We start from the raw sequence: 27,949 nt of genomic DNA on the forward strand, positions 1-27,949 counted from the left end.
CACCTGTATTCCTAGCTTCTTAGGAGGTTGGGTCTGAAGATCACTGTTCAAAGCCACCCAGGGTAAGAAAGTCACTAGAACGCCAATCTCCAATTAACTATCACCTTGGAGATTAGTGCAGTGCTAAATTGTGTGGTCTATTGTACTCTAATCGCTTTTTTTAAATCTAAGGCAAAAGAACGAGCTCTAAAGTTTTAAAAATATTTTCAACAAGTGGCAAGAAAGTCATTAATAACTCATTAACAGTCCTGGCTATGTTGCTAAGGTTTAGTAGGCTCAGAATCTAAACAGAATTGTCTCGGAAAGAAAGAAGCCAATCTAACAACTGAAAAAGCAAATGTATGTTAACTAAAGCAGATGATTTCCTTTCAATGAACTTGCAATGGGTTCTATGGCATTGTAAGACTTCCTGAAACCAAAGTAAGCACCCTTGGAAAGCCCCTTTACTCACAGCAATAAGCTGGTAGGAGTTGTTCATCATAGCAATTAGCATGTTCAACAGCACTACCAGAGAGATGACATTGTATGTTCCAAACATGGTAGCTCCAACAAACTCAGTGAACTCATGTCTGGCTTTCACGTTGGTCACATAGAGATTTAAAAGGCCAAATACAGACCAGAAGAGTGACTGTAGGGTTTCAAAGAGCCTGAAAGAAAAGAGGATAAACAGAGGCCATCTGTAATTTGCAACATGTATAGTGATGAGCTTACAATATTTTGATCTTGTCCCTAATACAACTGATAACTAGGTCACTTTGTTCTTGTTTCTATGTCTTACACTTTGCTCTTCTACTTGGAATATCGCTATTTTCTCAGCTTACACATAACCTAAACATTTGCCCGGTTTATTTCTTTCATTCTTTATACCAAGTGATCTATCATTATAATTATGCAGGGGCAGCAAATGCAGTGAAGAATGTGGAATTGGGGCTATATTGTACTTGGGTTGAAATCTCAACTGTGACATTTGTTAGCTGAATGAATGTAAAGCAAATCACCTTTTTTTCTTTCTTTTTGGTGCTGAGCATGAAACCTACAGCCTCAAACACGTGAACCATGTGCTCTGTCACTGAGTTACACCCCAATGCACAAGTTACCATTTCTCATAGTTCTTTTTATGGCTCTCACAAGGTCAAATGGTGGTAAGTCCAAAGGATGATTTTGATATCTGTTCTATGAACTGCTAACTGAATGCTTATATGCTTTATTAATATGCATTATTATTGGAAACGTACTATATATAAGCATATTATGCACTTTTATGTATATTATCCTGAGATCTTTGTAAAAGTTGGTTTCTAATGAGGAAACAGCCAGACAGAGGTTGACTTCTTCAGGGACACTCAGGTGCTGAGTCCGCGTACGAAACTACATCTACCCAATGATAGATAGCTTTGTCCATTATTATTTACTGTCTAATTCTCCACAGTCAAATATGGAACGGCAATGTTATGCTTTTGGTGTTAAGGGTTTCTTTCCCCTTATTCACAAATCTTGACACAGCCTTAAAATACAGGCCACTTCTGGATAACATAAAATAGCCATTTCCCATGCACACAAAAGAGATACAAGATGGACACTTCAACTTTTCTGGAGTGTGTTGTTCTTCTCCTTGATTTTTTTTTTTTGCATTTTTATAGAAAATTTTATTCAAGTGGTAGAAGGTTAGCCTTGAGAAAGCCCAAGGATAGTGCTTAGGCCCTGGGAGCCAGTACCGGCAAAAAAAAAAAAAAAAAAAAAGTTCCTCTTATTTCTTGTCATTATTAATAGCTCAGCTCAACTATCACTAAAAATTAAGCTAAATTCTTTTTCCCTGTTCTATTTTTTTTTTTCCAGTCCTGGGGCTTGAACTCAGGATCTGGGCATTATTGCTGAGCTTCTTTTTGCTCAAGGCTAGCATTCTACCCCTTGAGCCATAGAACTACTTTCAGCCTTTTCTGTGTATGTGGTACCGATGTATCAAACCCAGGGCTTTGTGAATGCTAGGCAAGCACTCTACCACTAGGCTACATGCTCTGCTCCTCTATTTTATTTGTTCAAGACATAATCATTGTATAAGATGGTGGTACACTGTGTAATCAGAACAAGGCCATTACTATCTTCATCTCTTCAAGAACTTACCACTTGTTTGCAGGGAGGAACATTCAAAACTCTCATGTTTTGGAATGTGTTGTTCATTGTACTTTTATCTAAGTTTCCCTATGTGCCATAGAACACCCAGACCTCTTGTTTCTATTCAACTGTCACATTGTGCCCACTGGCCAACATTCCTTCTTTTTAACAACTGCAGTATTATCCCAAGTGGCCAATTTCTCTCCTTTCCCTCACCCCCATTTCCTACCTCTGTTAACCACTATTTTATTCTCTACTTCTATTCTCTGCTTTTACTTTGATATAAGTAAGTACCAATTGGTGAACCATTTTGGAATCATCTGTGAGATGAGAGTGTGTGCAGGCCTTGAAAATCAGAAAACTTGGGCTGGGAGTCTTTCCTAGCATGCACGAAGACCCAGGTTCAATTCCTCGGTACCACATACATAGAAAAAACATCAGTTAAAGGAATCAGCAAGTTGAGTACATTCACACGAGGCTTTCAGTAATGATTAGCTGACTGTATGACAAAAAGGCAAATGTCATCAGAATGTTGGTAGGGGCTGGTGATTGTCCTGAATGTATATATTATATTTTTTTTATTCATTATAGCTGCAACAACTAAACTGTAATGTTTGATGTTAAATGTACTGTTCTACTGCTAGTTTTTCCAATGATGGATACAGATTTTTTTTTTTTTTTTGGTTGGTTGTGGGCACGGGCACTGTTCCTGAGCTCTTCAGCTCAAGGCCTGAGCTCTACCACTTGGAGTTACAACACCACTTCCTGTTCTCTAGTGGTTAATTGGAGATAAGAATCTCATGAATTTTTGTGCCAGGCTGGCTTTGAACCATGATCACATGTGCTTGTCAGCAAGGAAAAAGAATTCCCTTTGAACTTTGTGGCAGGGATAAAGAACATTCCCTATTTTTATGTAGTAGAATCCACTAAAATCTGAATCTTTCTGATAGTCTGACTGAGCAAGATATACTTTAGTAAGAATTCAAATTGCCTGAATTGAAGCATTTAGATGAAAATATAAATCTGAATCAGGCCTTAATGTAGAGGGGGGAAAAAAACACCAGATAAGTGGGAAAATTGAGGTAATATCCCTGCTGATTTGGCTCCCACATAACAATGTTTCTCCATAACTGACACCTGAAGATATAATTTTGTATAACACAGGTGTCCATTTTTGGCAGTTGCCCCTGCTGGGCAGGTGAAGGAAGCAAAATGTCAGTTGGTATCAGGGCTTTCAAGAAGGTCTTTCATAAACATTCCCAGCAGAGTTCCCATAAAAAACATGGCCTCCTGGAAAGCACTTTGCATTCAGGTGGTCAAGCCTGTGGAACATTTTGATGGGAACAAATGCAGTCTCCTGGTGCTCCAACCACTACAAAATTTCTCATTCTATTGAAAACAAGCTGACTGAGTTCTCTCTGCAGTGACATTTAGGAGAGGAAGCAGTTATACTGAAGCACTAAGAAAGTGGCAAGCTACCATTCTGCCCTCTTGGTAGGCCTAACAAAACAGTACTAACTCTTGGCCAATTTATTTTTCTTCTTTTCTCCATTTCCACCTAATATTTTGGCCTGATTTCTGGGAGGAGATGGAGCTATGGTCTATTGGATAGACAGGGGAGTGTTACACAATGGACAACAGTATGAGCCAACTGTTTGAAATTCAGTTCATATGAGTATCATCCTGCAGAGATCATTGAATGATAGCAAGGGTAAGAATGTGTGTAGCCAATATACTCTGACAACTTCTGTACATGGACACCTTTTAAATGGTGGCATTAACATGCCACTGAATTGTGTATTTTTTTAAAAAAATTTTGCCAGTCCTGGGGCTTGACTTCAGGACCTGAGCACTATCCTTGGACTTTCTCAGGCTAGGGTTCTACCACTTGAGCCACAGCAACATTTCCGGTTCTTTCTATGTATGTGGTACTGAGGAATTGAACCCAGGTCTTCATGCATGCTAGGCAAACAGTCTTATCACTAGGCCAAACTCCCAACCCTCAACTGTGTACTTTTCTTTCCTTTTTTTTTCTTTTTTCTTTTTTTTTTGCCAGTCCTGGGCTTGAGCTCAGGGCCTGAGCACTGCCCTTGGACTTTCTCAAGGCTAGAGCTCTACCACATAAGCCTCAGCACCACTTCTGGTTGTTTTCTATGTATGTGGTACTGAGGAATCAAACCTGGGTCTTCGTGCATGCTAGGCAAGCACTCAACCTCTAGGCCAAACTCCCGGCCCTCAACCGTGTACTTTTTAAACCTGTGTTAAGAAATAGTACTAGAGGTAAATAAGATGGATAGGTTAGCTAGCACAGATAGATTTTTCCCTATCACTGATATGTTTGGTCAAGTAGAAATCTCTGTGCCTGGCCCTTTTTTGTTCTTCTGAGACAAGTTTCTTACTATGCAAGCCAGGTTGAACTTGAATTGTCTATATAGCTCACAGTGTTTATAAACTTGTTATCTTCCCAACTCAGTTTTCCAAGTTTAGGAATTATACAAGCACCATAATGCTTTATCCTGACCTTTTTTGTTTACCATCATTCTTGAATGTCAGTCCGCTGGACTGACTTGTAGAGCTAAAGGATGTTATATGGAAAGTAAGGCAACTAGAAAAATACTGCAGGATCTCACGCTGAGGATAGAGTGGAGAATGGGAAAAGTCTGGTAAATGGATAAAAGTTATACTTAGATAGGAACAAGATGTTCTGAGGTTCTGTAATACACAAGGAAAACTCTAGATAAGGACAATGTATTCTGTATTTTATACTGTCCAAATGAATGCTTGCAGTGATAAAGATTAATGTTACAACACAGTGTATGTACACATTCACCAAAACTACACTTCACAATGGACTCTTTATAGTTGTGTTTCTGGGAGTCTGCACATTTCTTTTTCTGTCCTCTGTCCTCAACTTTTCTTTCTCTCAGTCCATTGTAAGCAAAGACCTTTTTCCACCTCATACTCTTTGAGTGGGTCCATAGTAAGCTTTGCCTACAGCCAGGATGTAGTGTTGAATCTTGGTGCTTAAAATAGGACAAAAAAGTAAAAGGCATAAAAAGAGCAGAATAATAGACTGAGGAGTCTTACGTGGAGAAGGCATTGTTCTGTTTCTCACACCGGATCCCTTTGCAGTTGTTAGGCTCATCGATAGCTCTGGTCTCATAATAAAAGTAAAGCTGGTTCAGTCCATTTGCAAAAGCCAGTAGTACCAGACAGTAGATAAAGAGGAATTTGAGGATATCAAGAAGCATGCGTCCCAAAGAGATCTGTAGAGGCCCTAAGTGGGAATTGGCTGTGAACAGGGATATGAGACGCAAGGAACTCAAAATGTTGGATATTGCGAAGAGTGCCTCTGCAATTAAAGTTGGGTGCCACATTTCCCATTCCTCCCTTGGACGAGAACCATTATACTGGTGGGGGAAAAAAAGAAATAGCATTTAAGATGAGAAGTACAGTAAGCATTTGTCAAATTTCCCCCCTTAACCCTTCCATATTCAAATAAAGCCACCATAATAATACACATCAAACACTTATATAAGACAATAACATGACACTGCCTTTTTGCTATATTCAGTGAGCACTACTATCTGCCTCCTACTCCAATCCAAATACATACCCAGCATAAGTACATAGCAGCATGAATCTTGGAGCATTCATCTGGAGTAGCCACCTGTGGTTTATCAATAGACATTTTTGAACTTGGTTTACCAGGTTTGTTAGAGAATGCTGCTAAAATTCAGCCAGTGTTGTGCCCAAGGTAGAAGGCACAGTTCACTCTGTTTCTTAATGAGATTTCAAACCCGATCTGTTCCCTCAGTCCCTCCATTGGGTCTGAGATCCATAGTAACTGCAGTTATTCAAGGACAAAAGTAGATTCAGCCTTGTTAGTGTGAGGTGTTTGTCATTTCTCTGTGCTGACTGTGGCTGGGGCCTTAGAGAACTTCCTTTGGGATCTCGTCATCAGAGTTTTCTTCTGAATTTTAAGCAGTAATATTCTAACATTACCACAAATGGCACAGTCAAAAATCAATGATTAATTTATATATCTGAATATGATAAACAACATGATTCATGCTTGCTGCTTTTGTGTAGATTATAGCTGGGTACCTAGAAGATGCAAAATAAATGTTAGATGAATTAACTTCATATTAGGTTCTTGAAAAAATGGAAGTCAGAAGTAAAACTATTTAAGGACTATTAAACCAAGATCTAGTGCATTGCTAAGAGTTTACATTCAATTTAGATATATTGTGGGATGTGTAGAACTGTCTTTAGAAAACATACAACAAAATTTCATTTGAGCATTTTCATGATTCAAATATAATTGTAAAAGCATAAGTGGACCTTAGAACAATTCACATAACCAGCCTAAATGTCAGCTTCCTCACTAATAAGAGCAGGAATCTGAGTTTGATGTTCCTTCCAGATTTAACATTCTGAATTTCTATGACTAATATCTCTTTTAATTAAACAAGATCATTAGATAACTTAGATTATACATACATATATATGTATATATACATATGTATAACCCTGTGATTATGAATGGGAATATACATACAAGGAAGGAAATATTCATTAAAAAAATTAAAGGACAGGGCTGGGAGTTTGGCCTAGTGGTAGAGTGCTTGCCTAGCATGCACAAAGACCCGGTTTGATTCATTTGTGCCACATACATAGAAAAGAGCTGGAATTGGTGCTGTGGCACAGTGGTAGAGCTCTAGCCTTGAGAAAAGCCTAAGGACAGTGCTCAGGCCCTGAGTTCAAGACCGTCGACAGGCAAAAAAAAAAATCGAGCCTGCAGTTTGGCCTAGTGGTAGAGTGCTTCCTAGCATGCACGGAGACCCGGGTTTGATTTCTTGGTACCACATACATAGAAAATAGCCGGAAGTAGTGCTGAGGCTAAAGTGGTAGAGCTCTAGCCTTGAGAAGGGGAATCTTATCCTTGTGGATTTTCTATCTCCACACCTAGAAGAGTAACTACAGAATTCTGCTACTCATAGGTTAATCAACTTAGATTTCCAGAACACTTAGAAATATGAAAGATTATTCTCATGGAAAATTTGTATTTTGCATATATACCTCTGTAGAAGTCATATGTATTGCTTAGCATGTGAGTACAGGAAATTAACATCAAGCCATCTAAAATATATGTCTGCAATTTTTTTTTTTGTCAATGGCTAGAAAATGCTTTTGTTTGGGTTTGTGGACTGTATGTTCCCTTTTGCCACTACTCAGTTCTTCTTTATAAAGTATGAAAGCAACGTTGATAATATATAAACAAATGGAATGGCACTAAGCCAGATTTGGTCCACAGAAATGAGTTTGCTGACCTCTGATACAACTGTTTTCTAGAACCTTATGTTTCAAAGACACTGTAGGAGCATCTATGGCCCACTGTCTGAGCCGAAGAAGAACCTTAGAAGACTCATTGTACAAGACAAACTTAGTCCTTTGGGCTCTCATATTAGAAATCCATGTATGTTTGCTTGAACTTAGGATCTGAGCACTGTTCTTGGGTTTTCTCAAGGGTAGAGCTCTACCACTTGAGCCACAGCACCACTTAGTTTTCCTATATATGTGGTACTAAGGAATCAAACCTGGGTCTTCATGCATGCTTGGCAAGCACTCTACCACTTGGCCAAACTCCTGGCCAATGACTTTCTTTATGTATAAGTCATCTCTTGGCCATTCCATGTGCCACCAATGCAGCAATGGTTGGTTTGGTCTGCTTAGGGAGTCATCCCAGACTGGGAATGCATCTGTAGGTGACAGGATCAGATCCAGCCCATTTCCAAGTTATTATTACATTCTTGTTTCTTCATATACCATGTCTTCTTTAAGTTATGCACTGAGGAGAAATTCACCAGCTTAATAAAGTGGTGGGGAAATCTGTAGCTCTTTGGAAATCTCACCAGTAAAGTGGATAAATTATATGGTTAGGTAATGCTGAGCATTTATGCACATATTTTTTTTTCATTCTACCAAATGTCAGTCCTTTTCCTCATAATTTATTCTAAACATGACTAAGCAAAACCTAGAAATTCTTGTAGTGTCACTAGTGTATCCATACCACTTCTAAAGGGAGCATTTTTTTTCCATTTTTCACATCAGTTTTCCTTTTATGGAAATTGTTAGTATGTATTAAATGATCACCACGTGCATAAGGCATACTCTGGGGTTCCTTGCAAAAATGTTTCATGAATGCTTTCAATATTCGTACTCTACTAACTCCCAGTGTCTTAAAATTCAAGCTTTACCTTCTATGGGGATTGCATCAAGGTTGTGTGTGTGTGTGTGTGAGAGAGGGTGAGAGAGAGAAGGAAAGAGAAGATCATTTCTCAGTTGATTGAGAAGTATGGCTTGGGTAATAGTCAAAAGCTGGAATTATCCTGCTTGTGAAAGTGCTAAAGGAAAGCAGGCTACTAAATGTCTTTGCCTGTAGTGGAGTTTTCTGGGATACAGCTATCTTTCATATGAAGAATAGTAGAACAGTACAGGGAAAGTGGGAATATTTAACTTTGAGAATCAATGACTCAGCGGGTAAGGGAGAGATGACTTCATGCCCGGAAGCACAATTATGGAAAAGGAACATTCTTGTTCTCTGTGACCCCACAGGGAAGGATTGCCAATGCATGTGGCATGGGGGGGAATAATATTGGACAAATATAAATTATTTCTGTGACAAGCTTTAAATAGGTTTTTGGAGATTGCAAATTCAGTGAATTTTCTGGCCCTTCCCTATGCAAGCATCAGTGAACATTCTTCTTGGCAAGAACAGGAGATTTAAGCACTGACAGTGGAAGACCCTTTACCCTGGGCGTCTAAGAAGCTGATGATTCATTAAAAAAAGTTCCATTTTCTTTGCTTAGGCAGCTACTGCCTACAAATCATAGAAGCAAAGTCTGGTTTTTTTTTTATTGTAATTATTATAAGGGTTACATTATTCACCGGATAGAAGGTGCATTACTTCACAAACATTGATACCCTTTCTCATGACATGGTCCCCATTTCCCTCCCCCCCACCCCCTGGCAAAGTCTGTGTATGTGGCAGTTTGTCAGATGCACAGAACTCTCACCATTACTTTTCCCCTAAATCTATATTGCATAGTTCCTTTTATAGTGTTGCTCCTGGGTCTTGAACTCTTTTTTTTTTTTTTCTTGCTCAAGGCTTGTGTTCTATCACATGATTACAGCTCCACTCCCATCTTTTTGAGGTTAATGGGAAATAAGAGTCTCATGGATTTTCCAGCTGGGGCTAGCTTCAAACTACTATCCTCAGATTTCAGCCTCTTGAATAGATAGGACTACAGACATAAGCCACCAGCACCCAGCTTAAAATTGTATTCTTTCAATGCAAAAAATTAACATAACCAAATAACTGCTTAAGAAAAATGGCAGCCATTCCAGTTTACCTTGACATAGGCCACAATCTTCAAGGAAATCGTAGCCAGGTACAGGGAATTCATTGCAAAATCCATCAAGTTCCACCAGTCGTGGATGTATTCAGTAAATCCACCATCCCACATTTCCTTAATCTCCCCCCAAATGAAACCTGAAGAAAAATGGCAAAAAAGTTTACATCTACACATAGCAGTTCTAGTATTCCTAGAAGTCTTCTGTCCAGTACATGAAGGTGAATTCCAGAGTAGCACTTATTTCTCCACTCCTCTTTCCTATTTTAACTCTCAATGATGAACTAGTCATACATGATAGGCTTTTCATAATGATGCCCATAAGATGTATGGTTCTGGGTCCTTCTTACTAATTTTTCCTATAGTTACTTGAATATTCTTGCCTTTTTGTCCTACTGTGTTGGGATATGAGCTCAGGACTCAGTTCTACATGGTTTTCTTGCTTCTACCTTTGTCTATAGCCACACTTCCAGCTTGTGTTTTGTTGTTTACTTGGTGATAAAGTTGTCAATTAATTAATTAGAACCAGTAGTTGAAGATTTCTCTGCCCAAGCTGGCTCTGAAAATCACAATCCTTCCAGGTCTCAACTTCCTGAATTGCTAGCATTACTGGTGTGAGGCACAAAGCATTTTCTTTCTTTCTCTTTTCTTTCTTTCTTTCTTTCTTTCTTTCTTTCTTTCTTTCTTTCTTTCTTTCTTTTCTTTTCTTCCTTTCTTTCTTTCTTTCTTTCTTTCTTTCTTTCTTTCTTTCTTTCTTTCTTTCTTTCTTTCTTTCTTTCCTTTCTTTTTGCCAGTCCTGGGGCTTTAACTCAGGGCCTGAGCACTGTCCTTGGGGCTCTACTCTTTGAGCCACAGCACCACTTCTAGGTTTTTCTATGTATGTGGTACCAAGAAATCAAATCCAGGTCTTCCTGCATGCTAGCAAGCACTCTACCACTAGGCTAAAGCTATCTGAGTCAATCTTCCCAATTTGGAAGGTACAGATTAGATCAATATAACACACAGTCACTATGTTCTAGTAGATTCTGAAAGTAACACATCCCATCATTTCTTAGAACAAGATGTCCATGAACCATATTATTAGATAGTGGAACTGAATCTAGGCAGTGAGCCCCCAGATAATTTAGGACCCTCTTCTTTCGTCTCAGTGTCTGAGGGTTTTGTGGAATTTTTCCTGATGAAATTGGTGTCTCAGTCAAAAGCTATGGCTGTAGTCAAAGGCTGCACTTCACAAGGACTTGTAAGTGCATGTGTACCAACTGGGGAACATTGAACTTTCAGCTCTCAGGTGTGATTTAAGATGTCTCAGAAGCTGCTAGTTAATACATAGAGTACTGATTTTCAGACCAGAATTTAAGTGCCATAGACTTGGATGATAGTTATATTTGGAGAGTCTATTGCCATTCATTCTATTTTTTTTTTTTTTTTTTGCCAGTCCTGGGGCTTAAACTCAGGGCCTGAGCACTGTCCTTGGCCTTTCACAAGGCTAGAACTCTACCACTTCTGGCTTTTTCTACTGAGGACTTGAACCCAGGGCTTCGTGCATGCTAGGCAAGCATTTTACCAACAGGCCACACTTTCTGCGCCTAAGATTTTCTTTAGACAAATTTAAAAGGCAGTGTAGCCATTGTTCCTGGGCTCTTTCACTTACCTAGAACCCAAGGCAATATCATCCATTCTACAACAGTTGGGGGAGGCCCTTGCACATGAAGGTCTGTCCTGACGATGTGCTGAGAAGCCAGGAGAAGCATGAAGAGGAAAGTCAAATAGGATGCTGTGTGGCAAATGAATTTGATAAAAGGTTTCTTGATGAACAGTCCAAGATTGCTCCTGGGTGAGATTAGATAGGCTATAGACAGCATAGGAAACAGGAATCCAATGGTCATGCATGTCAGAAGTTTGACAACCCAGTGTTTCCGCCGCCATCCCGGGAAGCCATCATACCACAGGGTGGCAAGCAACTGTTGGCAATTGGGTTGAGCAACAAACTGAAAAAAAATATAAGAGAACAAGTTATATTATTAGGGTACTCAAGAGGCAGTCTACTTTCACATTTTCACACATATCACCCCAGAAAGAGGCTATATGGCTGATCCCAAGAGGAAACTTATTTTCCATGTTCTCACAAATAGATTTTACCCAGAGTCAGATTTACATGTAAAGAAGCTATATTTTTATTAGGGTGTCGTATGTTTTTTACTATTACAACGATTTTATCCTCTTGGGTTTGTGCTTGTGTGTGTGCTTGTGTGTGTGTGTGTGTGTGAATTGTGCTTAGTAAACAACTCTTCACATAGGCAGTTTATCATAGATTGAGTTGTTATAATGTTTTAGACATTGCAACGGCTTTTCTTTTTTTTTTTTTTTTCTTTTTTTTTTTTTTTTTTTGCCAGTCCTGGCCTTGAGCTCAGGGCCTGAGCATTGTCCTTGGACTTTCTCAAGGTTAGAGCTCTACCACTTGAGCCTCAGCACCACTTCTGGCTTATTTTCTATGTATGTGGTACCAAGGAATCGAACCCGGGCCTTAGTGCATGCTAGGCAAGCACTTTGACCACTAGGCCAAACTCCCAGCCCCACAACGGATTTTCATATGTATTATCTTAACACAACCTTGTAAGCAGATAACAGTATCATGTCCATTTTACACACCATGGGACTGAGCTCCAATGACATTTCTTTTTAAGTAGGAGAGCCAGGCCTGGAACTCCAATCTATCTGATTCCCATACTAACCTCTGAAATAGTACATTGTTTGACAATCCGTGGAACAAGTAACTCCAGAATTTCTTTTTCTTTTTTGTCCCTTTTTTTTTTTTTTTTTTTTTTTTTTTAAGTAAAAGTTTTGCTGTGTAGCCCAAGTTGGCCTCAAACTTGTGATTCTCTTGCTTCAGACTTCCCAGTAATTGGTGTGTACCCCAATGCACAGTGATGAAATCTAAAATTCCTAATAACTTACCCACTGACCTTGCCACAATGATTGGAATGCCCATAGCAATTACTGCTTTGGCAAAAGGCACTGAAGTTGAATTACAGATGTAGGATGTGGTGGTACAGTAAGAGAAGCTCGAAAATATCTCGAACAAGTTGGAGTGAGTATATTATAGTAGCTGGTTAAAGGACTAGCTAGGATTACAGATGTGAGCCACCAGTGCCCAGCTGACAAGTTTTTCTTAATCCCCCTTCTTCAGTCAATCTTTGTTTTGGGCCACAGAGCTCTCAGTAAGAAAAGAGTTCAACAAGTTGATAATATAATTACCTAACTAGTTTTCAGGTGATTTAAATTTTTGACTATGTACATAAAATGCAATGGGAGGGTCTGAAAGAAAGGTCATCTTAACTCCATCTTGCTATTCAAAAGTTTGCAAAGTAATACAATTGGGCCTTGGCTTCCTTACATCTGGCCAACCTAGGATCAAAATATTTCTGGGCCGGGAATTTGGCCTATTGGTTAAAGTGCTTGCCTAGCATGCATGAAGACCTGGGTTCGATTCCTCGTTACCACATACATAGAAAAAAGCCGGAAGTGGTGCTGAGGCTCAAGTGGTAGAGCTCTAGCCTTGAGAAAGTCCAAGGACAGTGCTCAGGCCCTGAGCTCAAGCCCAGGACTGGCAAAAAAATAAAAAAAAAATTAAAAAATAAATATTTCTTTAGGCCAAATATGCCTTGGAGATCCTTATCTCCAGTTAAGCACTCCAGAGAATATTGGAAGTAAAGCCACCCCTCAAGTCTTAGAGAAACAGCCTTGAGCAAAAAGCTCAGGACAGTGCCCAGGCCCTGAGTTCAAGCCCCCAGACCAGCACAAAAAAAAAAAAATGTTTTTACATCTGTGTCATTCCCCACGCAATACAGCATAAAACTATTTATATAGAATTTACATAGTACTGGTGTTCTAAGTCATTTAGGGATAAAGTATAAAATATACAGGAGAATCACAAATACAATGCGACTATATGAGAGACTTGAGCATCTGATGATTTTGGTGTGGGGGTGGTTTGCAGAACCAATCCCTAGCTGTAAAAGCCTTTTGTTCTCTGATTAGCAGTCTTTTATGTTTCTAATAGAAATCAGTGGGGTTGAAAATGGAGAATTTCCACCTATCAACATTTTCTTTCTTTCCTCCCTTTTGAGATGTAGAAAATTTGAGAGATGAGAATGAGTCCTCTACTCAAAAGTGGGTAGGTGAAGATGAAGAAAAAGCAGTTACATGTTATGGCAAGATGGGAGGTAAGGGCTTTCTCAGTCTGAAAACATGTGGTGATCTTTCAAGAATCTCTTCTTGCTCATTCAGTGAATGGCTATACATAGAAATGGGCCCAACTATCATTATTCTGTGTTAACTCTTCCAAAGATAGCCTGGTTATAAACAAGTGTGTATTTTAAAGCCAGCTCCAGGTGAGTAGCTATTTGGGAGACTGAGATCTGAGGATCATGGTTCAAAGCCAGCTGAGGGAAGAAACTCCATGAAATTGGATAGGGAAGGGGAGAAATGAAGATAAGTCAGGGGGGGGAAGGGGAGGGAAATGGGGACCATGTCATGAGAAAGAGTATCATTGTTTGTGAAGTTATGCACCTTTTATCTGGTGAATATAATGTAACCCTTCTATTAATTACAATAAAAATAAAGAAAAAGATATGAAAACCATATATTAACAGTAGAAAAAAAAGGAAAAAAGAAAAGTAAACTCAACAGATCATTGTTCATCCAGAAGGAGAAAGAATCAAATGAGCTGGAATCCCAAGGGATTGATTATTTCTTCTGAATATTTGACCACTGAGACCTCTCTGGTTTTGGTTTAAATAAATTGGAAACCTCTGTTCTTTCTCCTTCTTTCCTAGGACTAGGCTTATTAGTAATTGTCCCCCAGGGGATCTTCCATGGATGGAGCCTAGGGCCTCTGCATTGGAAGCAAGCATTGTCTTTGGGTTTTCCTCAAGGCTAGAGCTCTACCACTTGAGCCAAAGCACCACTTCTGGCTTTTTCTATGTATGTGGTACTGAGAAATCCAACCTGGGTCTTCATGCATGCTGGGCAAGCACACTAACACTAGGCCAAACTCCTGGCCCTTTTAGTAATAATGACTTATTGAGGGCCGGGAGTTTGGCCTAGTGGTTAAAGTGCTTGCCTAGCATGCACGAAGACCCGGGTTCGATTCCTTGGTACCACATACATAGAAAAAAGCCGGAAGTGGTGCTGAGGTTCAAGTGGTAGAGCTCTAGCCTTGAGAAAGTCCAAGGACAGTGCTCAGGCCCTGAGTTCAAGCCCAGGACTGGCAAAAAAAAAAAATAAAATAAAATAATGACTTATTGACATCTTGACCATGTACTTATCTTTATTCATTGTTTTTCTTTCATGTTCTTTTTTTGGGGGGTGAGGAGGGAACATTGTGGTGCCGGCTGTGGATCCTAGACTCAGGGCTTGGGTGCTGTCTCTGTCCTTTTTGCTCAAGGTTCATCTCTATTATAGCTACTCCGGAGGCTGAGCTGTGAGGATTGTAGTTTGAAGCCATCCCAGACAGGAAAGTCCCTGAGAATCTTACTTCCAATTAACAACCCAAAAAACCAGAAATGGAGCTTTGAATCAAGTGGTAGAGGGCTAGCCTTGGTCAAAAACAGTAATTAACAGTGTCCAGATCCGAAGTCCAAACCCCAGACTGGGCATACACACACAAATTACATGACCAGTGGGCAGGCAGAGAAAGATCACCAGCCTGCAGTTTGTGACTTACAAAAAAAAATTCCTTCTTGAAAACAGGAAGTGGGGCTTGGCTCCAGGGTAGGGTGGTAAGCTTTGAGCTGAGGAGCTCAGAGACAATGCCTAGGCAGAGGTGGGGAGGGGTAGCCTTGTGCTGAATGAAGAGCTCAAGGACAGTGCCTAGGCCGAGTTTAAGCCCCATGACCCTCACACACACAAAAATTCTTCTTACTGGGTGCCAGTGGCTCATTATGGTAATCATAACTACTAAGGACACTAACCTGAGGATTTGTTAGAAGCCACCTAGAGCAGGAAAGTCTGTGAGACTATTATCTCCAATAAACTACCAAAAGAGAAAGAAAAAGAGAGAAAGAAGGAAGGACAAAAGGACAAACATGCATGCTAGCCTTGAGCATAAGAAACTCAAAGAGACAGTGCACAGGACCAGGACCAGCAACCACCCCCCACCCTCAATCCTTCTTCTATGTTGTTTTTGAATGGACTCTGATTCCAATTTTTGAAAAGTGACATTTTACTAAAGACTGCAGTTTATGTTCACCTTCCATTCTCCAGGCGCCTGTAGCAACTACAGAAAATTAAAAACCAAGCCAACAACAAAAAACTGTTCTTAGTTGTGCTTGGTTAGTTTCCCTGATTAGAGGCTAAATATCTTTAAGGCAGTTACCATGGTTTATATCTCCCAGATTTAGGGAGAAGGAAAGAATAACTTCTATTAAACAATAGAAGGGGCCTATGGGTGCATCCCAGTCTTAGAACACATATATAAGGATGTAAAAGGTTCCCTATTTGATCCCCAGCACCTAAATAAATAACACGCACAGAAGCAAACAGTAAAGGGATGCCTGTTTGCAGTATGTGTGCTTTCAACCTGGAAGGTAGTTGAAATGAATTTTTGAAGCAAGGTCTTAGGCAGGTGTTTCCCATCTAGAATCCCAACATTAAGGAGTCTGAAACAGAAGGAATGAGTTTTAGGTAAGCATAGGTTACATAACAAGACCTTCTTTACCTCACTTGCCACCTGAAAAGCAGCAGCACACAAAGCAAGGTCTTTGTGAAATAAATGAAATGTTTCAATGTGTTGTTAACAGAGCCCAGAACAAACCTCCCCATCAAACACAAATAAAATAGAAAAGGCAACATCACAAGAAAAACTGCCATTGAAAACAAGATACCAACTTCCTGTTGAATGATATAAACATCATGCTCAAGCAAATTCTCAGCTTGTTCACAGAGTTAGCATGGAAAACCCACAGGTTGTTGCAACAGGAGTTGAGAACACAGTGGAACTCGTGGTAAGACCCAGCAGCCTTAGGGAGTGAGTGAATTCTTTATAAAGCTATCTTCTTTGGTGCAGAATGTAACTTTTGGCTGATTTTGTTACAGATGACTATCAAGGTTATAACTACTCTGTACCACCCGGGGTTTCACAGCAGTACTTCACTGCCTTTACTGGGGCTGCCGTCTATTTCTCTGATGAAATGAGAAAATGGGAAGCTACGAGTGAAAAACTGAATTCCTGCATTCTCAAGGGTATGGTGATGGCTTTCGTTGTATGTAGCTTTACCTTTGACTTAACAGCTCATATAATTACTTGATATTTTGTGGTCATAATGCTAATTTTTAATTATACTCTGAAGTTCTTAAGTGAGAAGGCTCCACATCTTTGTGATACTGTTCTTAAGGATTCAGACTGCATAAATTCTATATGGATGGATAGATGATTACCTATGTTTGAATAAATTTGTGTTTCAGAACGAGGACTCCCTTCAGCATGGAAGACAAATTCCACAGGAATGACATTGGGTGATAGAATGGCTGGGGTCAAAACGACTAACCTGGGGTTTCTTATAACTCTTGTCTGAGAAGCCATTGAGACTTGAATTAGATTACAAGATGGAGAGCACTGCAGTACCAAAGATGATGATGGTAAAGGAAATATTTTGGAAATAGAGTTGACAATATTTGGCCGGGAGTTTGGCCTAGTGGTAGAGTGGTACTCTAGTTTCTGGTACTCGGTACCAGAAACTAGAACAAGTTGGTTACTATAAATTTAGCATCTGCTGGGTTAGTATAGGAGGTTTCTGGACAGCAGCAGTACGAAGGAAAAACATGGATATGATAGGTGTAGTTTAGAGATTGTTTGCAAACCAAAGGTAGAGTGTTGCATTACTCCTGCCTCCAATCTTTTGTATTCAGAATAGGAAGGGAGGAAAATGAATGAATATAATGTTTAATAGGAAAAAATAATCTCGTAGCATCTATGGGCAGATACCACATCCACATACACAAAAATACCAATGGTGTTTTTCTTTCCAGTCCTTGACATTGCCAGGATGGTTGTATTATAAGAGAAAACATCTGCAAGAGTAGTTGTCTTTCTAGTTACCCCATGAACCATCTTGCTGTATATAAATGGTGTGTTTGTGAGTGTTTGTGTTCCAATCGTGGGCCTTAAAGTCCTGGTCCAGGCGCAATTCTTTTTTTTTTTTTATTTTTTTCTATTTTTTTTATTGTAATTAGTAGTAAAAGGGTTACATGATGTTTGCCAGATAGAAGGTGCATTAATTCACATACATTGATACCCTTTCACATGTCTTGGTACCCATTTCCCTCCCCGCAGGCGCAATTCTTGAGCTCTGTTACTCAAGTTTAGCACTCTACTACTTGAGCCACAGCTCTACTTCTGTTTTTTTCATGCTTAATTAGGGATAAGTGTCTCAAGAACTTTTCATGCCGGGAAGGGACAGGGACTCTGGCCTAGTGCATGAAGTCCTAGGTTCGATTCCCAGGAACCGCATATATAGAAAAAGTCCGGAGTGGCACTGTGGCTCAAATGGTAGAGTACTAGTCTTGAGCAAAAACGTGTCCAAGGGCAGTGCCCAGGTCCTGAGTTCAAGTCCCAGGACTGGCAAAAAAGAAAGGAAGAAAGAAAGAAACTACGCGCCAAGGCTGAGTTTCAGGTATCAGCCTCCCGACTAGCTAGCCAATAGCATCAGATCTACATGAGGGATATTTTTGCTTGTTTGTTTGCTGTGGCCAATTGCAATTCAGAGCCAAGGGAGTGGCAAGGGCTGGCGTAGAAGGCCACGCCCACATCCCACATCCCACATCCTGGTCCTCTAGCAGGTTGCCTGTACCTGTAGCAGGTTGCATGTGCCGCTTGGGAGCTGATCCTCTTCTCCACAAGGTACTGTCCAGTCTTCCCTTGAACACCTCCCATCTTATCTATTTTAACACAAACTTTGCGGAAGGTCTTCTGTTATATTTTATTTGTTTATGTGAATTTTAAGGAAAGAGGTCTTGGGAATTATTAAGAAAAAATGGTTTTCTGGTCTTTACACACTATTTGTCCTCCTCCCTCCCACCCAGTTGTGACAAACAACTCTCCAACTCCAACCAAATATCCCCTGAAGTGAGTTTGTGTCCGGCGGTGGGGGGTGATCTATGATGAACCTCTCTTTGGGGGGTGGGGGGGGTGGGGGACTAGGCCTGTGGCATGAACAGGGTCCTGACATTGTTCCTACTCTTCCTTTTTTCAAAGATGGTACTTTATCACTTGAACCAGAGCTTTACTTACAGGATATATATAGATATATATATATATATATAAATTTTTTTTTTTTTTTAATTTAAGAAGTTAATTGGGGCCGCGAGTTTGGCCTAATGGTAGAGTGCTTGCCTAGCATGCACAAAACCCTAGGTTCTACTCCTCACTACCATATACACAGAAAAAGTCGGAAGGGGTGCTTAGGCTCAAGTGGTAAATCTAGCCTTGAGAAAGCCAAAGGACAGTGCCCAGACCCTGAGTTCAAGTCCCCCCCCCCCCAAAAAAAAAGTTAATTGGAGGTAAGAGCTTCAGCAACATTTCTGGCTTTTTTCTATGTATGTGGTAGTAAGGAATCAAACCCCGGTCTTCTCGGATGCTAGGCCAAACTACTAGGCCAACTCTGGCCCCTCAAAGCCATTCCTAGTCCTAGCTAGGTCTAATCCAGTTTAACTCCAGTTATGCTCCAGTTAACTCCAACTGTCCCATTTAAACTCCGGTAATTCCCAAGCCTAGTTTACTTGATCTAAGGCTAAATGTGCTTGAAAATAACCCTTTGACTGGGACTAAGTCCCAGTTATTTTTTTTGTCAGTTATGCGACTTGAACTTGGCCTGGTCTCTGTGGATGGCTACAGCCCTCTCCGCCTTGAGCACCAGCGCCACTTTAAAGACTCTTGATCTCCAATTAGCCACCAGAAAAAACACTGTGGCTAAATTCACTCTGTGCTAGAATTCAGCTGAAAAGCCCCTTAACTGACAAAAAAAAAAAAAAAAAAAAATGAAAGAAACAAAAAGAAATATAGGGGCTGGGAGTTTGGCCTAGTGGTTAAAGTGCTTGCCTAGCATGCATGAAAACCCTGGTTCGATTCCTCGGTACCACATACATAGAAAAAAGCCAGAAGTGGTGCTGAGGCTCAAGTGGTAGAGCTCTAGCCTTGAGAAAGTCCAAGGACAGTGCTCAGGCCCTGAGCTCAAGCCCAGGATTGGCAAAAAAAAAAAAAAAAAAAAAAGAAAAAGAAAAAGAAATATAAATGGAGTGAATTTTATCAAAGTACATTGTATGTGTCTATTTAAATATTACATACTACTTTATGATGATTCGGTTTTTAAAAGATAGGACACTGAAGATTACATAGCGAGTTCAGGGCTGGCTGAATTAAGTGGTGAGACTTAAAAAACTGAAGCCTGGGGCCGGGAGTTTAGAGTGCTTGCCTAGCATGCATGAAGACCCAGGTTCGATTACCTGGTACCACATACATAGAAAAAAAGCCAGAAGTGATGTTGAGGCTGAAGTGGTAAATCTCTAGCTTTGAGAAAGGGCTTAGGCCCTGAACCCAAGCCCAGGACTGGCCCCCCCCTCAAAAAAAAACAAAAAAAACCCTGAGGCCTAAGGATGGGGGAAGATGATGACAGGGGTAGCATTGAGCAAAATGTGTTGCATTATAGAGAATCCCTTCTTGCATGCTTGTTCATTAAACATGACATTTTAAATATGATATAATATGATATAATATATGATTTAATGTTAATAAATGTTTTAAAAAATGAGTGTTTTATTTACAAATTGCTTTGTTGAATGGTAACTCCTTTGTACTCTACTTAAAAACAATTAAAAGAAATTTGAGTACATAAGGCCATATAGTATGACACTAAATGTAAGGACCTCCAGGATATAGAAACAAAAGCCATATAATGAGTGATTATTGCCCTTAATGTACTATGTTATCTCTCATCTCTTTTTACTGTCCCTTGGTTATCTCATAATGTTAAAATATTTCACCTTGTTATCTGATATATTTTATATATGCTTAGTTGGTTATTTGAAATAGGAAAGGGAAGGGGGGAATCAAGTTGTGAGGGGGCAGAGGGGAGGGAAATGGGAAACAGGACATGAGAAAGGGTATCAGTATTTGTGAAGTAATGTACCTTCTATCTGATGAATATAATGTAACCCTTCTATTAATTACAGTAAAAATATATATATTAAAAAAAACGAAATTTGAAGGCTGGATAGCTTAGTTGTAGACCATTTGCCTGGCATGCATGAAGCCCTAGGTTTGATTCCTTGGTATTATATACACAAAAAAAGGCCAGAAGTGGTGCTGTGGCTTTTAGGAAGCCCCAAGAACAGTGCCCAGGCCCTGAGTTCAAGCCCCAGGACTGGCTGCCAAAAAATTAATTAAGCCCTAGCTAGGTCTAATCCAATTTAACTCCAGTTATGCTCCAGTTAACTCCAACTGTCCCATTTAAACTCCAGTAATTCCTAAGCCTAGTTTAGTTATTCTTGGTTTAAGGCTTATTTCGGTCTAATTAGAGCCTAATTAAACCCGGCCTGGTTCTTTTAAAATTACCTAAGCAGTGCCCATCTTGGGTTTATCTAGTACAATTTAGTGAAATATACATACATACATATATATATATATATATATATATATATTGATTGTAGTTTTTTAAGGGATGTATACTGAGGCTGGTGGCAAAAGTGAATTAACATTCAGCTATTTCACTGATTTCTACACCAAACTTCCCACCCCCCCTTTTCCCTTTGTCTCTCCCAGTTTCTCCTCATAACCCTCATAACCCTCTTCTGTTTCCCCTCCCCTCCCCCGCCCTCCATACCTGACTTACTTTGTTGGAGGGAATTAAACTGCTTGAATTCTCCCCTAAATATACCATCTTTTCGTTAATACATTTGTGTCCATTTTCATACCATTTGAAATAAAACAATATTATTTCTAATAAAAGGAGTAAAATTATACTGTGTATATCTGGTGATTATTGCTGCAGTGAATATGGTTATGGTGGCTTTACTGTATCCTGGTTTGTAATCTTTGTTTTGTTTTTGTTTGTTTGTTTCCATGGGCCATGTGGCTTGAACTCTGGGCCTGGGCACTGTCCCTGAGCTCTTCAGCTCAAGTCTACTGTTCTCCCTCTTCAGCCAGGCCCCACTTCCTGTTAATTGGAGTCTCAGGTCCTTTTGTGCCCAGTTGGCTTTGAACTTTTATCCTCAGATTTCAGCTTCCTGGGTAGCTAGGAATACAGCCCTGAGCCACCATGCTGGGCCAGATTTGTAATCTTTTGGGTAGATCTCAGGTGTGAAATTGCTTTTTTTTTTTTTTTTTTTTTTCCAGTCCTGGGCTTGAGCTCAGGGCCTGAGCACTGTCCTTGGACTTTCTCAAGGCTAGAGCTCTACCACTTGAGCCACAGCACCACTTCTGGTTGTTTAGTGGTTAATTGGAGAGAAGAGTCATGGTCTTTATCTTTAGTGCCTGAACTGAGATCCCCAGAGCTCAGTCTCCTGAATAGGTAGGAATACCCCACTACACCTGGTCTTATTGCTGTATTTATTTATTTGTTTGTTTGTTTGTTTGTTTGTTTATGTCAGTCATAGGGTCTGGGCACTACCCCTGACCCCTTCAGCTCAAGACTAGCATTCTACCACTTGAGACACAGTGCCACATTTCTTCGCAATATGGTTTTCTAACTGTAGGTGTACTCTGGGGACAACAATCCTGTTCAGATGAAGGTAATAATTGTCTTCCAGGTGATTTCCAGCTTTTGATCCAACTGGTTAGTCACTTCTCATGGTTTATGGTGTTCTTATTGCTATCATAATCCTGGCTCTTATTCTTCTAGTGATTTGGAGGTGTTTATAGCTTTAGAAAACAAGCTGCGGAGAGCAGAAACTGCTCAGAGTGCTGAGAACGTGAACAATCAACTCTCCATCCTTTCTAAACCAGCTGTGTGATCTTGGCAGGTAACCTACACTTTAAGGGTTTGTTTCCAAAAAGTGTTCAGAATTTGAATTTGAGTACGGGTCTGCTTGATATACCATATCCTACCTTATAATTATTAGCATCATTTTACTCTCTTCCCAAAGAGACTTTAATTCCCGAGCATCCAACAAACATGGGGCTTCTAGGGAACCAACTTCCCAGGATAGGGCCTGTTCACATTCCCCCGAGAAAAGATGGGGTGCTTGGACAAATGTTTTGAGAAATTTTTATGATTCTCTCTAGGAAAATAACTAAAAGATGTTTTCAAAACTAGTTGTTTTCCTATAGTGACTCGTTTGTGAAGGGTAAGCAAGAGTCTGCCAATCTCTGCAGCAATGAACAAATTTGGAGAAGGAAAGAAAATTCTGTGGAACTTGGTTGAAATTTGCCATAAGGACATTTCCTACTCAGTTTCTGTTTTGAATTTTTTTGGTGTATATTTTCAAGAAGGTGCCATGTTTAGCTCTTCAGCTGTACAATTCTCTTTTCTTGATAAATTAAAGATGGTTCAGAGGATTTTAAATGTCAATTCCTATAACAGGCAAGTGCTGTATTGCACAGGTTTTTTTTTTTTTTTGGCAAAAATTGGAAGCTTTGAAAAAAGTAGTTTGAAGGTTGAATCCTATTTATTTTTTTCTTGGTATCCTTCCAGAGATGTTCCTGCCATGTTAAAATGATAAAATTTGCCCTTTGGGGATAAAGTTTTCTTGATGTCTCTTCATAGGTTAGGGAGGACAATGAGAACTTAGCTATGCAGAGAGGTGTTCTATTTTTTAAGTCCAGATTGAAGGCTTATATTGAAATGGTACTGCACAACTAGTGAAGGGAGCATTATGAAAAAGAATACCATGTTTATAAGTAGAAAACGGTTGCCTGCATTCACCAAAGGCATATTTTAATCTCTCCTACATAACTGGCTCTGTTCCCCTTGGATATGAACCAATTTACTTTGTCTGATGAAGAAAAGGTTATCAACTATAAACATAAATTCAGAGGATTTGAATTCTTTCCTCCTATTCTATTCTACTGGTAAACACACATTGCCAGATTTCCAGTTAGAAGCAGTGCAAAATAAAAGTGTAAGACTCTAGGTAAAAAGAAAAATGAAGGGGCAGGGAGATTGGCCTAGTGGTAGAGTGTTTGCCTAGCATGCATGAAGACTGGGGTTTGATTCCTTGATACCACATACATAAAAAAAAAAAAAAAAAAAGCTGGAAGTGGTGCTAAGGCTCAAGCCCAGAACTGGCCAAAAAAAGAAAAGAAAAATAGTGGCTTTTCATTAGTTGTGTTTGCAAAATTCTAACTATCCAAAGGATAAACACAATCGCTTCCCCCACTGTCTCTCTGAGCTACTTTTTTTTTTTTTTTTCTGGGTCATGGGGGCTTGAACTCAGGGCCTGGGCTCTATCCTTAAACTTTCTCAAAGCTAGCTCTCCACCATTTGAGCCATAGCACCAATTCCAGCTTTTTCTGTGTATGTGATACCAAGGAATGAAAACCAGGGATTCATGTATGCCATACCACTGAACTGCCACTAGGTTATGCTCCTAGCCCTGGAGACCATACTTGACTCTTGACTTTTCTGTCTAGGTGCTTGTCTACAACTCAACCAGCTCAACTCATTTGAGGATAATAAAAACTTCCCTGGCCCAGGAGTGAAAGCACACGAGAAGCCTCAGGTAATATTAGCATAAATTGTAGTTCTTCTAGAAAGCAAAGTAGAAAGAATGGAAAAGCTATAAATGTAGCAAGTCAATAAGCCACCCAAGATACGGAAAATTGCTAAGAACTTCCTGCATTCTTACTATTCATTTTTAATGGTAGAAGTGGTAAGGCAAGGCTGGGAAGTGGTAAGACAAGGCTGGGAGTTTGACCTAGTGGTAGAGTGCTTGCCTATCATGCACAAAGACCTAGGTTTGACTCGTTGGTACCACATACAGAAAAAAAAAATCTGTAAGTGGTTCTGTGGTTCAAGTGGTAGAGCTTTGGCCTCGAGAAAGCGTAAGGACAGTTCTTAGGCCCTAATTCAAGCCCCGGGACTGGCCAAAAAAAATGTGGTAAGACAATTAATGGCAGATAGATAATGTTGAGGCTTATTCTTAGATTATTTCTTTGAGACAAAGTCTTACTACATTGCCCAGGCAGACCTGGAGCTTACTCTGTAACCTAGATTGGTCTTGAACTTGTAAATTTTCCTTCCTAGCCTCCCCAGTGCTTGGGAAAGCAGCAGTGGGCTATCATGAGCAGCTCAAATACTTGAACTTTAAAGACAAAGCATATTGCCTTATAGAGGTATACTAGTATATTAGTAGTCAAGTTAAAAACAGGTATGTAGAGTCCACAAGAATTATAGATAAAAATATTATAACCATGGCTTTAGATATAGGTTGAAGAACTGCTAAATATAGGTGAGCAGTAAGAGAAACAGTCAAGGAACTAGTATTACAAATAGAGCTATTCAAAATTTGGCAAAAGACATAGAATGTGAGGTTTTACTTACCATGCACTCTACAAACATCATAAACCTCGATAGGACCACTATTCTCATTCAGGACCAGCATAATCAAATCAGCATCCTCATTTATCATACAAACTAACCATAAATAACCATTGCCACCCCACAGATTTCTATTGCTATTTACTATAGCTTTCAATTCATGTACTACTTAAGTGGAGTCCTTGATTTTACACCCGATTAATAAAAATGGTTGAAGAGCTATTGCAGTTTATTTCACAAGAATAAGTCCTCATAATTTGGGTAATTGGGAGTTTCAATGAATGGATTTTTTTTCTTTTTTTTTCTTTTTTTTTTTTTTGGTCAGTCATGGGGCTTGCTCCTGGGCACTGTCCCTGAGCTCAAGGCTTCAGACATAAGGACATAAGTTACAGTGAGATAAAGATGCTAAGAAAGAGTTCAAATGTTGAATGGATATATACTGTCTTACAACAGATATACAAAGATATTTTATTGACACTTCTTTCACCAAAAGGATTAAGATCACAAGAAATTCAGTGTTCATTGCAGTGACTAAAGGATTAAGAATAATAGCTAGAAATCTCCTTTTAGCTTTAAGCACAATTCTCAGTAGGGTATTCTGTGGGTAGAATCTGTAGGACAGAATGAGGATCATGGGTAGTAATCTATATGTCTATTTTACTGTCATCAGGTAAAAAGAGCAATGGAGGCCAGGTCAATTCCCGAGCTTGTCAGTGGACTTATTGAATGCGTAGCCCAGCTGCTAAGAATCGCTGAAGAGCTTCTGCAGCTTATTTCGCAGGAACATCAAGTTCCTAATCCAATTCCAATGTCAGAGAGCGAAACAAGTTCAGTTCATTCTGATGATATGTCACTACCCGATCTCGGGGATCTCTCTGATCTAGAGTCAATACTTTCACTAAATGAAGATGAAGATCTCGTCATTGATATCGATGAAGCAATGTTAGAAGCCGACCACCTGTTAAGTAGCGATGATGAAATGGTCACTCCGTAAGTGCCCATTGATGGCCTCCAACATGGGAGGGCCAAGCTTATTTCAATTATCTGCTGGTTTTTCTACACATTAGCAATACGCATTTTCTTGTAAGCAGTTTTTTAAATTTTTTAAGGGTTACATTATATTTGCCAGATAAAAGGTGCATTACTTAACAATCATTGCATTTTTAAACTGTACTTTTATTACTGAAAGTTTATTGGCTAAGGTTTTAATTTTTCTAGCAATGACAATTTTTCTATTTTAAATTTCTATTTTAAATTTTTGTAAAGAGTTCAGTGTTATGGTTTTGCCTTTCCTTCTGCTTGTCCTCTTAAGAGTCTTGATGACCCAAGCCAAGAATCTTCCCTCACTATCAACAGGGTGAACAACTGATGAGTGCTATTTTATCTCAGGACATGTTCTATAATAAACAGGGCTTAGAAAGGGGAAATCCTCCAGGTTAGAGTTAAGCTAAATACCTGTAACCTTGGACAATGCTAACACCAGTAGGTCCCAGTGGACAGTTCCTGTAAATGCTGATCCACCTTGAAATTGCTTTGAAACATTGGTTGCTTAATGGAGAATGGTAATATGTCCAAATATGTAAAAGAGAGGATGAATAAGAGAAAAGAGGATGGCTGGAACAAGCCCTGCAGTGACTAGTCACCAATGGAAAGGCAAACCACTTTGCATATAAACCTACAGATGATGTTTCAGGAGGGAAAATGGAAAAAAGTTTCTTATTGGATGTAACTGAGTTTAAATCAAAGAGGACTCTTACAGTCTTGGTCTACTAATATTTACTATTGAGAAGGTACCCTAATAATGAATATGAAGAAACTAGTATTTAGACACATATTCTTCAAATATATTGAGAGGAAATATAACCTTTGGAGCACTCTCTCACTTGAACAGAGAAATGAATATACAGGAAACTCACAGATAACATCGATTCTGTTCCAGAGCGTCCTCTCACTTCCATGTGGAAAATTAGCTATGCAACAGTTCTGCCAAATCCATGGACAAATAGTATGGACTGTTTCTTAAGATATGGCCTTTATATGTCATGGGATGGGCAATAACTAAGGGAAATGGATACCATTGGGTGGACAGTTTGTTATGGGAAATTATTCAGAGAGTTAAGAAAATTGGTTATAATGTTGTGTCCAAATAGAATGCAGAGCACTAGTCATTATAGACCTGGTGTGCTTCAGCCATGATAGATATTGAAGGATAGCTTTTCAATCCAAGTAGAGCTCTAAGATACAGAGCTCTTGAGAGAAAATGGCCATCATGCTAACATCCACAGGCCATCAGAACAGCATTAAGAGAAATGTCTAGATGACTTTAAGAGCTACTAGACTTGAACAAGTCTGAACTTGTAAAATGGTGTAAAGTGCTTGGGTGTCAAAGATGAGAGATGTTGCAGTCTTGTTGTAGGTAGACCTGCTGAGCCTCTTTTGACCTGAATCATCATTTTTAGTAGGATTTGTGTCACTTTTACATATTTAGAAGTTAAGATGTAACCCTTTGCTAAGAAATAGACATTTTACAAATTACATTTGCTATTTAGACAGACTTAAGAATGATAAGAATTTTAAGAAGTAAGATAAGGACCGGGAGTTTGGCCTAGTGGTAGAGTGCTTGCCTTTGTGCATGTACAAATATTCGGGTTCAATTTTTCGGTCCCACATACATAGAAAAAAAGCCAGAAGTGGTGCTGAGGCTCAAGCCGTAGAGCTCTGGCCTTGAGAAAGCCCAAGGACAGTGTTCAGGCCCTGAGTTCAAGGCCCAGAACTGGCAAAAAAAAACCCAAAACAACAACAACAACAAAAAAAACTTAAAAAACTAAAAAACTTTAAAAAAAATTTAAAAAAACTAAAACAAAAAAAACCAAAACAACAAAAAAAAAGAAT

At 39.4% G+C, this 27,949-nt stretch overlaps 2 protein-coding genes across 2 annotated transcripts in view; one reads left to right on the top strand and one right to left on the bottom strand.

Moving 5' to 3' along the window:
• Trpc5 (transient receptor potential cation channel subfamily C member 5) overlaps positions 1-27,949 on the bottom strand; it is a 175,798-nt gene that overhangs the window by 7,441 nt on the left and 140,408 nt on the right. Inside the window, exons 4-7 of the mRNA XM_090326750.1 lie at positions 11,179-11,515; positions 9,528-9,667; positions 5,200-5,522; positions 452-647 (exon numbers count right to left, since the gene is read on the bottom strand). Coding sequence (XP_090182876.1) covers positions 452-647; positions 5,200-5,522; positions 9,528-9,667; positions 11,179-11,515 — 996 coding nt within the window. The remainder of the gene's footprint in view (positions 1-451; positions 648-5,199; positions 5,523-9,527; positions 9,668-11,178; positions 11,516-27,949) is intronic.
• Trpc5os (TRPC5 opposite strand) lies at positions 16,618-27,862 on the top strand. Its single transcript, XM_090326751.1, has 4 exons — positions 16,618-16,769; positions 22,421-22,541; positions 24,151-24,239; positions 25,728-27,862. The coding sequence occupies exon 4, from the start codon at positions 25,740-25,742 to the stop codon at positions 26,049-26,051; it is 312 nt and encodes a 103-aa protein (XP_090182877.1). The 5' UTR covers positions 16,618-16,769; positions 22,421-22,541; positions 24,151-24,239; positions 25,728-25,739; the 3' UTR covers positions 26,052-27,862.

The sequence above is a fragment of the Megascapheus bottae genome, chromosome X (genome assembly GCF_031878675.1).
Source record: "Megascapheus bottae isolate mThoBot1 chromosome X, mThoBot2.hap1, whole genome shotgun sequence".
In the NCBI taxonomy this organism is placed as follows: domain Eukaryota; kingdom Metazoa; phylum Chordata; class Mammalia; order Rodentia; family Geomyidae; genus Megascapheus; species Megascapheus bottae.

Excerpts from the sequence above, each read along its gene's own strand:
- Trpc5os (XM_090326751.1), top strand. The coding sequence starts at position 25,740 with ATGGAGGCCAGGTCAATTCCCGAGCTTGTCAGTGGACTTATTGAATGC.